The following is a 15,695-nucleotide window of genomic DNA, read 5'->3' on the forward strand; positions in this document are numbered from 1 at the left end:
ACATGATCCTAGCATTAATTAGCATGTTGCTAGAATTTTTTTACACATTGTCAGCATGAATTAGCATGCTAACGTGTTTTAGTATTTTGGTAGCATGAATTAGCATGTTGCTAGCATGTTTTAACACATTGTCAGCATGAATTAGCATGCTAACATGTTTTAGTATTTTGGTAGCATGAATTAGCATGTTGATAGCATGAATTAAGGTACGTTCTACAGCCTGAATGGATGAATGCGTGTCTTTATGCTCCAGGTTCCTCTCCATGCTCTTTAGTAACACTGTGCAAAAGAGTTTCAGCCGCTGCATGTTTTTCTCATCAGCAACAGAGACTCACTCCTGACGCTTTACACTGACTGGAGTTTAGCCTTTGAATCCTGTGTGTTGCAGTTCTCCAGCTGCCTCCAGGGTCCCGCCGGCCCCCCGGGAAGAGATGGGAATCCGGGAGTGAACGGGATCCCAGGCACTCCGGGTGTCCCGGGTCGGGACGGGGCGAGAGGACAGAAGGGGGAGTGTGTGACGGAGAGGTTCGAGGAGCCCTGGAAACACAACTATAAGCAGTGCGCCTGGAACGCACTCAACTACGGCATCGACCTGGGGAAAATCACAGTAAGACATGTGACAAATCAAAAATACAGTAAAACATGTGACTAATCAAAATTACAGTAAAACATGTGACTAATCAAAATCACAGTAAGACATGTGACTAATCAAAATCACAGTAAGACATGTGACTAATCAAAATTACAGTAAAACATGTGACTAATCAAAATCACAGTAAGACATGTGACTAATCAAAATCACAGTAAGACATGTGACAAATCAAAATCACAGTAAGACATGTGACCAATCAAAATCACAGTAAGACATGTGACCAATCAAAATCACAGTAAGACATGTGACAAATCAAAATCACAGTAAGACATGTGACAAATCAAAATCACAGTAAGACATGTGACCAATCAAAATCACAGTAAGACATGTGACCAATCAAAATCACAGTAAGACATGTGACCAATCAAAATCACAGTAAGACATGTGACAAATCAAAATCACAGTAAGACATGTGACAAATCAAAATCACAGTAAGACATGTGACTAATCAAAATCACAGTAAGACATGTGACAAATCAAAAATACAGTAAGACATGTGACTGATCAAAATCACAGTAAGACATGTGACAAATCAAAATCACAGTAAGACATGTGACAAATCAAAATCACAGTAAGACATGTGACCAATCAAAATCACAGTAAGACATGTGACCAATCAAAATCACAGTAAGACATGTGACAAATCAAAATCACAGTAAGACATGTGACAAATCAAAATCACAGTAAGACATGTGACCAATCAAAATCACAGTAAGACATGTGACCAATCAAAATCACAGTAAGACATGTGACCAATCAAAATCACAGTAAGACATGTGACAAATCAAAATCACAGTAAGACATGTGACAAATCAAAATCACAGTAAGACATGTGACTAATCAAAATCACAGTAAGACATGTGACAAATCAAAAATACAGTAAGACATGTGACTGATCAAAATCACAGTAAGACATGTGACAAATCAAAATCACAGTAAGACATGTGACAAATCAAAATCACAGTAAGACATGTGACAAATCAAAATCACAGTAAGACATGTGACAAATCAAAATCACAGTAAGACATGTGACAAATCAAAAATACAGTAAGACATGTGACAAATCAAAATCACAGTAAGACATGTGACAAATCAAAATCACAGTAAGACATGTGACAAATCAAAATCACAGTAAGACATGTGACAAATCAAAATCACAGTAAGACATGACAAATCAAAATCACAGTAAGACATGTGACTAATCAAAATCACAGTAAGACATGTGACAAATCAAAATCACAGTAAGACATGTGACAAATCAAAATCACAGTAAGACATGTGACAAATCAAAATCACAGTAAGACATGTGACTAATCAAAATCACAGTAAGACATGTGACAAATCAAAATCACAGTAAGACATGTGACAAATCAAAATCACAGTAAGACATGTGACAAATCAAAATCACATCAAAATCACAGTAAGACATGTGACAAATCAAAATCACAGTAAGACATGTGACTAATCAAAATTACAGTAAGACATGTGACAAATCAAAATCACAGTAAGACATGTGACAAATCAAAATCACAGTAAGACATGTGACTAATCAAAATCACAGTAAGACATGTGACCAATCAAAATCACAGTAAGACATGTGACCAATCAAAATCACAGTAAGACATGTGACCAATCAAAATCACAGTAAGACATGTTACAAATCAAAATCACAGTAAGACATGTGACAAATCAAAATCACAGTAAGACATGTGACCAATCAAAAATACAGTAAGACATGTGACTAATCAAAATCACAGTAAGACATGTGACCAATCAAAAATACAGTAAGACATGTGACTAATCAAAATCACAGTAAGACATGTGACAAATCAAAATCACAGTAAGACATGTGACAAATCAAAATCACAGTAAGACATGTGACTAATCAAAATCACAGTAAGACATGTGACAAATCAAAATCACAGTAAGACATGTGACAAATCAAAATCACAGTAAGACATGACAAATCAAAATCACAGTAAGACATGTGACTAATCAAAATCACAGTAAGACATGTGACAAATCAAAATCACAGTAAGACATGTGACAAATCAAAATCACAGTAAGACATGTGACAAATCAAAATCACAGTAAGACATGTGACTAATCAAAATCACAGTAAGACATGTGACAAATCAAAATCACAGTAAGACATGTGACAAATCAAAATCACAGTAAGACATGTGACAAATCAAAATCACATCAAAATCACAGTAAGACATGTGACAAATCAAAATCACAGTAAGACATGTGACTAATCAAAATTACAGTAAGACATGTGACAAATCAAAATCACAGTAAGACATGTGACAAATCAAAATCACAGTAAGACATGTGACTAATCAAAATCACAGTAAGACATGTGACCAATCAAAATCACAGTAAGACATGTGACCAATCAAAATCACAGTAAGACATGTGACCAATCAAAATCACAGTAAGACATGTTACAAATCAAAATCACAGTAAGACATGTGACAAATCAAAATCACAGTAAGACATGTGACCAATCAAAAATACAGTAAGACATGTGACTAATCAAAATCACAGTAAGACATGTGACCAATCAAAAATACAGTAAGACATGTGACTAATCAAAATCACAGTAAGACATGTGACAAATCAAAATCACAGTAAGACATGTGACAAATCAAAATCACAGTAAGACATGTGACTAATCAAAATCACAGTAAGACATGTGACTAATCAAAATCACAGTAAGACATGTGACCAATCAAAATCACAGTAAGACATGTGACCAATCAAAATCACAGTAAGACATGTGACAAATCAAAATCACAGTAAGACAAGTGACCAATCAAAATCACAGTAAGACATGTGACCAATCAAAATCACAGTAAGACATGTCACCAATCAAAATCACAGTAAGACATGTGACAAATCAAAAATACAGTAAGACATGTGACTAATCAAAATCACAGTAAGACGTGACCAATCAAAATCACAGTAAGAGATCTGACCAATCAAAATCACAGTAAGAGATCTGACCAATTAAAATCACAGTAAGAGATCTGACCAATCAAAATCACAGTAAGACATGTGACAAATCAAAATCACAGTAAGACATGTGACCAATCAAAATCACAGTAAGACATGTGACCAATCAAAATCACAGTAAGACATGTGACAAATCAAAATCACAGTAAGACATGTGACAAATCAAAATCACAGTAAGACATGTGACAAATCAAAATCACAGTAAGACATGTGACTAATCAAAATCACAGTAAGACATGTGACTAATCAAAATCACAGTAAGACATGTGACCAATCAAAATCACAGTAAGACATGTGACAATTCAAAATCACAGTAAGACATGTGACAAATCAAAATCACAGTAAGACATGTGACAAATCAAAATCACAGTAAGACATGTGACTAATCAAAATCACAGTAAGACATGTGACCAATCAAAATCACAGTAAGACATGTGACCAATCAAAAATACAGTAAGACATGTGACTAATCAAAATCACAGTAAGACATGTGACCAATCAAAAATACAGTAAGACATGTGACTAATCAAAATCACAGTAAGACATGTGACAAATCAAAATCACAGTAAGACATGTGACTAATCAAAATCACAGTAAGACATGTGACAAATCAAAATCACAGTAAGACATGTGACAAATCAAAATCACAGTAAGACATGTGACTAATCAAAATCACAGTAAGACATGTGACTAATCAAAATCACAGTAAGACATGTGACTAATCAAAATCACAGTAAGACATGGGACCTATCAAAATCACAGTAAGACATGTGACCAATCAAAATCACAGTAAGACATGTGACTAATCAAAATCACAGTAAGACATGTGACAAATCAAAATCACAGTAAGACATGTGACAAATCAAAATCACAGTAAGACATGTGACAAATCAAAATCACAGTAAGACATGTGACCAATCAAAATCACAGTAAGACATGTGACTAATCAAAATCACAGTAAGACATGTGACTAATCAAAATCACAGTAAGACATGTGACAAATCAAAAATACAGTAAGACATGTGACTAATCAAAATCACAGTAAGACATGTGACTAATCAAAATCACAGTAAGACATGTGACAAATCAAAATCACAGTAAGACATGTGACCAATCAAAATCACAGTAAGACATGTGACCAATCAAAATCACAGTAAGACATGTGACTAATCAAAATCACAGTAAGACATGTGACCAATCAAAATCACAGTAAGACATGTGACCAATCAAAATCACAGTAAGACATGTGACTAATCAAAATCACAGTAAGACATGTGACCAATCAAAACCACAGTAAGACATGTGACTAATCAAAATCACAGTAAGACATGTGACTAATCAAAATCACAGTAAGACATGTGACTAATCAAAATCACAGTAAGACATGTGACAAATCAAAATCACAGTAAGACATGTGACTAATCAAAATCACAGTAAGACAAGTGACCAATCAAAATCACAGTAAGACATGTGACCAATCAAAATCACAGTAAGACATGTGACCAATCAAAATCACAGTAAGACATGTGACAAATCAAAATCACAGTAAGACGTGACCAATCAAAATCACAGTAAGAGATCTGACCAATCAAAATCACAGTAAGAGATCTGACCAATCAAAATCACAGTAAGAGATCTGACCAATCAAAATCACAGTAAGACATGTGACAAATCAAAATCACAGTAAGACATGTGACAAATCAAAATCACAGTAAGACATGTGACAAATCAAAATCACAGTAAGACATGTGACAAATCAAAATCACAGTAAGACATGTGACCAATCAAAATCACAGTAAGACATGTGACAAATCAAAATCACAGTAAGACATGTGACTAATCAAAATCACAGTAAGACATGTGACCAATCAAAATCACAGTAAGACATGTGACCAATCAAAATCACAGTAAGACATGTGACCAATCAAAATCACAGTAAGACATGTGACCAATCAAAATCACAGTAAGACATGTGACTAATCAAAATCACAGTAAGACATGTGACTAATCAAAATCACAGTAAGACATGTGACTAATCAAAATCACAGTAAGACATGTGACAAATCAAAATTACAGTAAGACATGTGACCAATCAAAATCACAGTAAGACATGTGACTAATCAAAATCACAGTAAGACAAGTGACCAATCAAAATCACAGTAAGACATGTGACCAATCAAAATCACAGTAAGACATGTGACCAATCAAAATCACAGTAAGACATGTGACAAATCAAAAATACAGTAAGACATGTGACTAATCAAAATCACAGTAAGACGTGACCAATCAAAATCACAGTAAGAGATTTGACTAATCAAAATCACAGTAAGACAAGTGACCAATCAAAATCACAGTAAGACATGTGACCAATCAAAATCACAGTAAGACATGTGACCAATCAAAATCACAGTAAGACATGTGACTAATCAAAATCACAGTAAGACATGTGACTAATCAAAATCACAGTAAGACATGTGACTAATCAAAATCACAGTAAGACATGTGACAAATCAAAATTACAGTAAGACATGTGACCAATCAAAATCACAGTAAGACATGTGACTAATCAAAATCACAGTAAGACAAGTGACCAATCAAAATCACAGTAAGACATGTGACCAATCAAAATCACAGTAAGACATGTGACCAATCAAAATCACAGTAAGACATGTGACAAATCAAAAATACAGTAAGACATGTGACTAATCAAAATCACAGTAAGACGTGACCAATCAAAATCACAGTAAGAGATTTGACTAATCAAAATCACAGTAAGACAAGTGACCAATCAAAATCACAGTAAGACATGTGACCAATCAAAATCACAGTAAGACATGTGACCAATCAAAATCACAGTAAGACATGTGACAAATCAAAAATACAGTAAGACATGTGACTAATCAAAATCACAGTAAGACGTGACCAATCAAAATCACAGTAAGAGATTTGACCAATCAAATCTCTTTCTTCAGTATAGAATCTCTTTCTCTTTCTGGTTTCTTCATCCTCCTCTTCCTCCTCAGGAGTGTGTTCTCCAGTATATGTCTGGTTTCTTCATCCTCCTCTTCCTCCCCAGGAGTGTGTTCTCCAGTATATGTCTGGTTTCTTCCTCCTCCTCTTCCTCCTCAGGAGTGTGTTCTCCAGTATATGTCTGGTTTCTTCCTCCTCCTCTTCCTCCTCAGGAGTGTGTTCTCCAGTATATGTCTGGTTTCTTCATCCTCCTCTTCCTCCTCAGGAGTGTGTTCTCCAGTATATGTCTGGTTTCTTCCTCCTCCTCTTCCTCCTCAGGAGTGTGTTCTCCAGTATATGTCTGGTTTCTTCATCCTCCTCTTCCTCCTCAGGAGTGTGTTGTCCAGTATATGTCTGGTTTCTACATCCTCCTCTTCCTCCTCAGGAGTGTGTTCTCCAGTATATGTCTGGTTTCTTCATCCTCCTCTTCCTCCTCAGGAGTGTGTTCTCCAGTATATGTCTGGTTTCTTCCTCCTCCTCTTCCTCCTCAGGAGTGTGTTCTCCAGTATATGTCTGGTTTCTTCCTCCTCCTCTTCCTCCTCAGGAGTGTGTTCTCCAGTATATGTCTGGTTTCTTCATCCTCCTCTTCCTCCTCAGGAGTGTGTTCTCCAGTATATGTCTGGTTTCTTCATCCTCCTCTTCCTCCTCAGGAGTGTGTTGTCCAGTATATGTCTGGTTTCTTCATCCTCCTCTTCCTCCTCAGGAGTGTGTTCTCCAGTATATGTCTGGTTTCTTCCTCCTCCTCTTCCTCCTCAGGAGTGTGTTCTCCAGTATATGTCTGGTTTCTTCATCCTCCTCTTCCTCCTCAGGAGTGTGTTGTCCAGTATATGTCTGGTTTCTTCATCCTCCTCTTCCTCCTCAGGAGTGTGTTCTCCAGTATATGTCTGGTTTCTTCATCCTCCTCTTCCTCCTCAGGAGTGTGTTGTCCAGTATATGTCTGGTTTCTTCATCCTCCTCTTCCTCCTCAGGAGTGTGTTCTCCAGTATATGTCTGGTTTCTTCCTCCTCCTCTTCCTCCTCAGGAGTGTGTTCTCCAGTATATGTCTGGTTTCTTCATGTGTTCTCCAGTATATGTCTGGTTTCTTCATCCTCCTCTTCCTCCTCAGGAGTGTGTTCTCCAGTATATGTCTGGTTTCTTCATCCTCCTCTTCCTCCTCAGGAGTGTGTTGTCCAGTATATGTCTGGTTTCTTCATCCTCCTCTTCCTCCTCAGGAGTGTGTTCTCCAGTATATGTCTGGTTTCTTCCTCCTCCTCTTCCTCCTCAGGAGTGTGTTGTCCAGTATATGTCTGGTTTCTTCATGTGTTCTCCAGTATATGTCTGGTTTCTTCATGTGTTGTCCAGTATATGTCTGGTTTCTTCATCCTCTTCTTCCTCCTCAGGAGTGTGTTGTCCAGTATATGTCTGGTTTCTTCCTCCTCCTCTTCCTCCTCAGGAGTGTGTTCTCCAGTATATGTCTGGTTTCTTCCTCCTCCTCTTCCTCCTCAGGAGTGTGTTCTCCAGTATATGTCTGGTTTCTTCCTCCTCCTCTTCCTCCTCAGGAGTGTGTTCTCCAGTATATGTCTGGTTTCTTCATGTGTTCTCCAGTATATGTCTGGTTTCTTCATGTGTTGTCCAGTATATGTCTGGTTTCTTCATCCTCCTCTTCCTCCTCAGGAGTGTGTTGTCCAGTATATGTCTGGTTTCTTCATCCTCCTCTTCCTCCTCTTCCTCCTCAGGAGTGTACGTTCACTAAGCAGCGAGTGGCCAGCGTTCTCCGTGTGTTGTTCAGTGGTTCGCTCAGGCTCAAGTGTAAGACGGCGTGCTGCCAGCGCTGGTACTTCACCTTCAACGGGGCCGAATGTGCGTCTCCATTACCTGTGGAGTCCATCATTTACCTGGATCAGGGAAGCCCGGAGTTCAACAACACCATCAACATCCACAGAACCACATCAGGTCAGTGACCTCTGAACCCCACCATAACCATAACGGTCTAAAACTCACACTATAATGATGACGACACTGACCGCGGGGTGTTTATCTCCGTTTAGTGTCTTACTTTACCCTCATCCTTCCCAAGCACTTCGTAACGCATCTTTCCCTCGCAGGTTAAAGTTACCGAAGCTCTAAAGTTATAATTTCATTCATTCCTAAAGGGCTCAAATTGACCCGTGAAGAAAAGATTTGTTACTTTTTAAAATTTCAACCACAAAACTCAAAATTTTTGTATTTGTGATTCAAGTGCGACAAAAGTCCAAGGGTCTTGGACCGCTCTGATGAACATGATTTACTCGATTAAAAAAAGAAAAATTATTTTGGGTGAAAATGAGTCGAGGGAAGGATGTGAGTCCAGTGTAGACTAACTCTCTGTGTGTGTGTGTGTGTGTGTGTGTGTGTGTGTGTGTGCTGGTTTCAGTGGAAGGTGTGTGTGGAGGAGTTGGGAAAGGCCTGGTGGATGTAGCGGTGTGGGTGGGAACATGTGGAGATTATCCTCACGGAGACGCTTCTACTGGCTGGAACTCAGTGTCTCGAGTGATCATAGAAGAGCTTCCTCTGAGCGTCTGAAACTCTTCATCATCATCATCATCATCATCATCATCACACACACACACACACACATCAGTGTCTCGAGTGATCATAGAAGAGCTTCCTCTGAGCGTCTGAAACTCTTCATCATCATCATCATCATCATCACACACACACACACACACACACACACACACACACACACATCAGTGTCTCGAGTGATCATAGAAGAGCTTCCTCTGAGTGTCTGAAACTCTTCATCTTCATCATCATCATCATCATCATCACACACACACACACACACACACACACACACGTCAGTGTCTCGAGTGATCATAGAAGAGCTTCCACTGAGCGTCTGAAACTCTTCATCTTCATCATCATCATCATCATCATCATCATCATCATCACACACACACACACACACGTCAGTGTCTCGAGTGATCATAGAAGAGCTTCCACTGAGCGTCTGAAACTCTTCATCTTCATCATCATCATCACACACACACACACACACACACACACACACACACACACACACACGTCAGTGTCTCGAGTGATCATAGAAGAGCTTCCACTGAGCGTCTGAAACTCTTCATCTTCATCATCATCATCACACACACACACACACACACACACACACACACACGTCAGTGTCTCGAGTGATCATAGAAGAGCTTCCACTGAGCGTCTGAAACTCTTCATCTTCTTCATCATCATCATCATCATCACACACACACACACACACACACACACACACACACACACGTCAGTGTCTCGAGTGATCATAGAAGAGCTTCCACTGAGCGTCTGAAACTCTTCATCTTCTTCATCATCATCACACACACACACACACACACACACACACACACACACACACACGTCAGTGTCTCGAGTGATCATAGAAGAGCTTCCTCTGAGCGTCTGAAACTCTTCATCATCATCATCATCATCATCATCACACACACACACACACACTCTCTTCCTCCTCATCATCATCAGCGTTACTGCGTCTTCTGTCCGTCCAGTCCGTCTCCATCTCTTCACTGTTTCTCACAATATCCGAGTGACATCCAACCAAACGGCACACTCGAGAACATGCTGGGTTGTTTCAACCCAAATTTGGGTCAATTATGGACAAACCCAGCCGTTGGGTTAAAAAAAAAAAATTAATTAAAATGTGTCCATATTTGACCCAAATTCTGGTTGAAAGAAGCCAGCATGTTCTGGAGTGTGTGCCTCTACTGAACGACTGTGGCTCGCTGTGATCACTGCTCGGTCACATGGTCTGATATTTAGTTTGATAATTGCAGTGACATTCACAATCACATCGTCTCGGCCTCGTTGCATTGAAAGTCAATTCTCAAATGTGTGTATGTGTGATTCACAGAACGACGCGCACAAAAACATCTTCCAGATGTCAAATCTATAAATTGCAAATGATCTTCTTGAAATGAAACCGCGCAGCTGAAGTGTTTCCGATCTAATTAATGTCATTAACATATATTTAAATAAGCACCAGTCGACGTCCGACTGCTCCACATGATCCTACACGTTTAATAAATGAGGCTCACACTCTTCAAACCGTGATGCACACGTCCCGTATCGAACAGTGTGAGTCCGGACACTGCAAAAATACATTTTGTTGGATCATTTTTTAAATGTCAATAAAGTTTTTAAAGAATTCCTAACTTTGGGTGCATGTCCTTCAGAGAGCGTTGGTTATTACCCTGAGCATCACACATTTTAAGGCCATGATTTTGAGCTCATTTACAGAAATGTCAGGAATGAGCCAGAAAATGTCAGATTCAGTAAATCTGTGTTTGAGGAATGAAGCCTGAGGTTTGGTTTGGCCAACAATACAACAGTGATGGAACCGATTTACACGTTAAACTCAGTTTTACTGTTTTTGAAACCAGAAAGAAACCAGACGTCTCGACTTTTCCGCATTATTTTCAATACATATTTGCTCTGAAATGGCTTACCGTAATGTCATCCAAACATTATTTGTAGCCAATTAGATTATAAATGTTTTATATGACTGAACCTTAAAGGATTAAATAGGATTTATATAAAATATGTGATAATGTACTTGCAACACCTGTAGTGGTCTGTACGATTTAAAAATATATATTTTTTTTTCTTTAGCAAGGAGAACACATTCAATTGATCAGACGCGACAGTAAAGACATTTATAATGTTACAAAAGATTATATTTCAAATAAATGCTGAAGTTTCTATTAATTAAAGAATTCTGAAAAAAAAAATGTATAAAAATTTTTTTTTTAATGACTGCGTTTTAAATATTGATAAAAAGTTATTTTAACAACATTTTAACCTATAGAATACCACATGGAGTGCTAAAAAATAATTTTGAATTTATTCTTTGAAACAAGCTTGAATTGATTCACAGAAATTAATTGTGACACTGTATAAAGATAAAGCATATTAAAGCTACACTGTGTAACTTTGGAGGTAAAAATCACACAGTGTAGCTTTAAAGGGGCTAAACAGCAAAAACCCCAGTGTTACATTAAAACTCCTCCGAGTTTAGTTGACTCCACAGTCAAGAGTGGTAAATCTGAAGCAGAGTTAAAGACACTGAGGTGAGTGATGATTGACCATTAGTGAAGACACCTGATCATAATCAGCAGAATCACTGAAGGAAATGTTCAGTGTTTGCTTTAGTTGGGCTCTTTACCCGTGACTTTAAAATGTTTAAACTACTTTTTTTTTAGACAAGAGCCCAACTAAAGCAAACACTGATCACCATAATGATGATTATTCCCTTCAGTGATTCTGCTTGTTAACATCAGGTGTTCATCAATAATACTCAATCATCACTCAATTATCTCCCTAACACTGCATCAGAGAGAGAGAGAGAGAGTGTGTGTGTGTGTGTGTGTGTGTGTGTGTGTGTGTGTGTGTGTGTGTGTATAGAATTTTCATGTATTAATCGCTTATTGTATTGTTCACAAATATGTAATGAATATTTAATATATTACCACAGTTGTGACCCTGGACCACAAAACCAGTCACATGGGTACATTTTTTGAAATTGAGATGTATACATCATCTGAAAGCTGAATTAATAATCTCTCCACTGATGTGTGGTGTGTTAGGATAGGACAATATTGGGTCGAGACACAACTATTGAAAATCTGGAATCTGAGGAGCAAAAAAATGTAAACATTGAGAAAATCTCCTTTAAAGTTGTGCATTTATGTTCACGATTGTGCTGCATTCACTCACAACAATAAATGTTTTATATATTTACGGTAGGACATTTACTAAATATCTTCATGGAACATGATCTTAATATCCTCATGATTTTTGGCATAAAAGAAAAATGGATAATTTTGACCCATACAATGTATAGTTGCTATTGCCACAGATATACCCGTGCGGCTCCAGACTGGGTTCGGGTCACAGGGTCACATGTTCATCATTATCTCCTGATTAAAAGTTTAAACCTGGTTTGTTTTATACACTTTTTAATTCGATGAAATAAACAGCCTTTAAGAGAACATAACTTACAGCCACTTAAAAAAAACGTACATGGATCCGTCATGTCCATATTCAGCGTAACGTCACACCAGTTTCTGGAGTTCCCACTGTGAACTCTGTGGCATCGTGCAGTTCAGTTTTCCAGAGAGGTTTTCTGGTGGTTTTATTTCTTTCTTTATGTCTGTGGACGTCAAACCCTGTCGCTGACGGGACGACCCATCTCAGGTCCGGCTCAGGTCCGGCTCAGGTCCAGGAGGAATCGGGAAACGTTCTCATAAACCACAAAGGTTATGCAGCAGGCCGGAGTGACCCGGATCAGGTTTGGCACCATGCCTTTGTAGAAGCCCAACACACCCTCGTTTCTGAGCACACACACACACACACACACACACACTGAAGATCAGCTTGAGCATCAGATCATCATATTACACTGATTTCTGGAGGATCATGTGACACTGAAGACTGGAGTAATGATGCATTTGATCACAGGAATAAATTACACTTTACTGTATATTCACATAGAGAACAGATATTTAACATTATAATAATATTTCACTATTTTACTGTATTTTAAATAAAAAAAAATATATTTTTGATCAAATAAACGAAAAACCAAAACTGTGGTGTATAAATTGTGTGGTAACACTTCCATATAAGGTTCATTAGTCAACATTAGTTAGGGTTAGTCTTAAAATGCTCCTATTTTGCATGTAATTTGCATATTATAAATTATATTTAAAGCAAAAAACGGGTATATCTGTGGCAATAGCAACTATACATTGTATGGGTCAAAATTATACATTTTTCTTTTATGCCAAAAATCATGAGGATATTAAGATCATGTTCCATGAAGATATTTAGTAAATGTCCTACCGTAAATATATAAAACATGTATTTTTGTGAGTGAATGCAGCACAATCGTGAACATAAATGCACAACTTTAAAGGAGATTTTCTCAATGTTTACATTTTTTTGCTCCTCAGATTCCAGATTTTCAATAGTTGTGTCTCGACCAAATATTGTCCTATCCTAACAAACCACACATCAATGGAGAGATTATTTATCCAGCTTTCTGATCATTTATAAATCTGTATAAATTTGAGCCATGTGACTGGTTTTGTGGTCCAGGGTCACATTTGTTACAGTATTTATTAATCTTTTTTAAAGTTAGTTAATAAAAATACATCTGTTCATGTTAGTTCAACGAGCACTAATGTAATAAAATACAACCTTTGATTGTAATAGCGTATTAGTAAATGTTGAAATTAATATTAACTAAGGTTGATAAATGCTGAAGAAGTATTGTTGATGTTAACTAATGAACCGTATTGTACAGTGTTACCGTTGTGTTGATGTAGTTACACTGGAAGGCATTCAGAAGGATTCAAAATCATAAATGTGAAGTTTAGTCATGTATACACCAGCATTATTTGGTTGTGTTGTGCTCGAGTGCACGTGAATCCCGGCTTTACCTCCATGTTCTCCGGACGACATCCGCCAACCCCTCATACGTGTTGTGCTGATCCTGCAGCCGCGCGCGCACCACCTGGTACGGGTACGTCGTCGCCACGGCCAATATCTTGGACAAAGCTGCCATAGTAATGTATTCTAATGGATTCTGGAGAGAACATAGAGCACAAAATACACTGTGAGTTTCTACAAACCTCAATAATGCACTGATAAATGTGTCTGTTTAGCATAATACCTCTTAAAGGGGAACTATGCTTTTACTAAGTCTTGATGTTGTTTTTGTCTCTACTAGAACATGCTTGTAATATTTTTTGGGATTTTTAAAGAAAACATGCTTTTTTTATCAGTCTTGATTTAGTTTACTCGACTAGAACATGTTTTAATGCTTGAATGTTGATTATTCTCCTCATATTCTCCATTGTTGCGGCTCCTCTCTTCCCAGTCTGTCAGTAACGCTCTGTTTACTTCCTGTCTCTATGAAGCCCCTCCTTCTGAAAAGCACACTGTGCTCTGATTGGTCGGCTGGATCAGTGTTGTGATTGGTCGAGCGCTTTGAGTGTGTTTGGGAAATGTCCCGCCCCTAATTACCATAACCGCCAGTTTAACACACTACTGACTAACTCAACCAGGCCCCGCCCCTTTATTCTGCGCATTAATTATTATAATGAGGAATATTGTGACTCGAGACTACAATGGAGGCGTTTCAAGAGTTCAGAAACACTGATATAAAGAGACTTTTTAATGTCAAACATCAACATTACACACTAAAGAAAGATAAACATGATAAAAAAGCATCACAGCTGCTCTTTAAAATGATACGGTCATGTGATGATAATGTAGAAACAGCTTGAACGGTTATTGTTGTATAATGTGATGTTTGTGTGCATTGCTTATACTAACCAGTTTAGCATCTGATTGCATGTTTCTGTATTTGTTGTAATCTCTCTTCAGCTCTTCGTACGCCATGAACTGCAGTGCACCATGGGAGGTCCCAAACAAACCCGGAACGAACCCCTAGGGATCACAAGCGTTAACTCGGCTAGATGAAACAAACAAACAAACCCCACAGCATGCAGTGAGCTGAAGACGAGCAGAAGTATTCCCACGCTTATGATTCGCTTATGCGAGTGCTCCTCCCAGTGGCGGCGAGTGGAACCGCATGCGTGAACGCCTCATCATCCTGCATGCGAAAACCAAACCTGATTCACACACTATTCAATTTAATTAATCAATGAATAATACTATTGATTAGCATTACCAAACATGGACGTTTTATTATTATTTTAATTTAATACTGTGAAGCTGCTTTGATACAATCTGTATTGTGAAAAGCGCTATATAAATATTCTTGACTTGACACGCTAGTTGCTTCTCGTGTGGACGTCCGTAAACATAAATTAGCATGGCATCTCTGAGACAAAACTCATGCATTCTGGAGATTTATTGACGGAGTTTTGAGCTCACCTGATCAAACGCATGATTCTCTGCTGTAAATAACATGTCATATGCTTGGAATAATGAGAATAAATTCATATTT

General features: G+C 38.0%; 2 protein-coding genes across 5 annotated transcripts in view; one reads left to right on the forward strand and one right to left on the reverse strand.

Annotated features, from left to right (window-relative positions):
* The window catches only part of cthrc1b (collagen triple helix repeat containing 1b), a gene marked incomplete at its 5' end in the record, with an annotated part of 12,583 nt that extends 1,334 nt beyond the window's left edge, over positions 1-11,249 (forward strand). The window contains 3 exons of the mRNA XM_079626777.1: positions 389-607; positions 8,395-8,611; positions 9,072-11,249. Of these exons, the coding sequence (XP_079482903.1) occupies positions 389-607; positions 8,395-8,611; positions 9,072-9,220 (585 nt within the window). The 3' untranslated portion in view covers positions 9,221-11,249. The remainder of the gene's footprint in view (positions 1-388; positions 608-8,394; positions 8,612-9,071) is intronic.
* slc25a32b (solute carrier family 25 member 32b) overlaps positions 1-15,695 on the reverse strand; it is a 249,864-nt gene that overhangs the window by 230,498 nt on the left and 3,671 nt on the right. For 2 of the 4 annotated variants that reach the window (XR_013799390.1, XR_013799391.1), the window contains 3 exons: positions 15,059-15,172; positions 14,161-14,306; positions 12,473-13,050 (listed from right to left, as the gene is read on the reverse strand). Coding sequence is in view for 2 of the 4 variants with exons in the window: in XM_079626638.1 (XP_079482764.1) it covers positions 12,921-13,050; positions 14,161-14,306; positions 15,059-15,172 (390 nt within the window). In the remaining 2 variants the exon portion in view is untranslated. Of the gene's footprint in view, positions 1-12,384; positions 13,051-14,160; positions 14,307-15,058; positions 15,173-15,695 lie in introns of those variants that run through there. The other 2 variants (XM_079626638.1, XM_079626637.1) reach the window with 1 other exon arrangement.

This window comes from Phoxinus phoxinus (genome assembly GCF_949152265.1).
Source record: "Phoxinus phoxinus genome assembly, chromosome: 10".
In the NCBI taxonomy this organism is placed as follows: domain Eukaryota; kingdom Metazoa; phylum Chordata; class Actinopteri; order Cypriniformes; family Leuciscidae; genus Phoxinus; species Phoxinus phoxinus.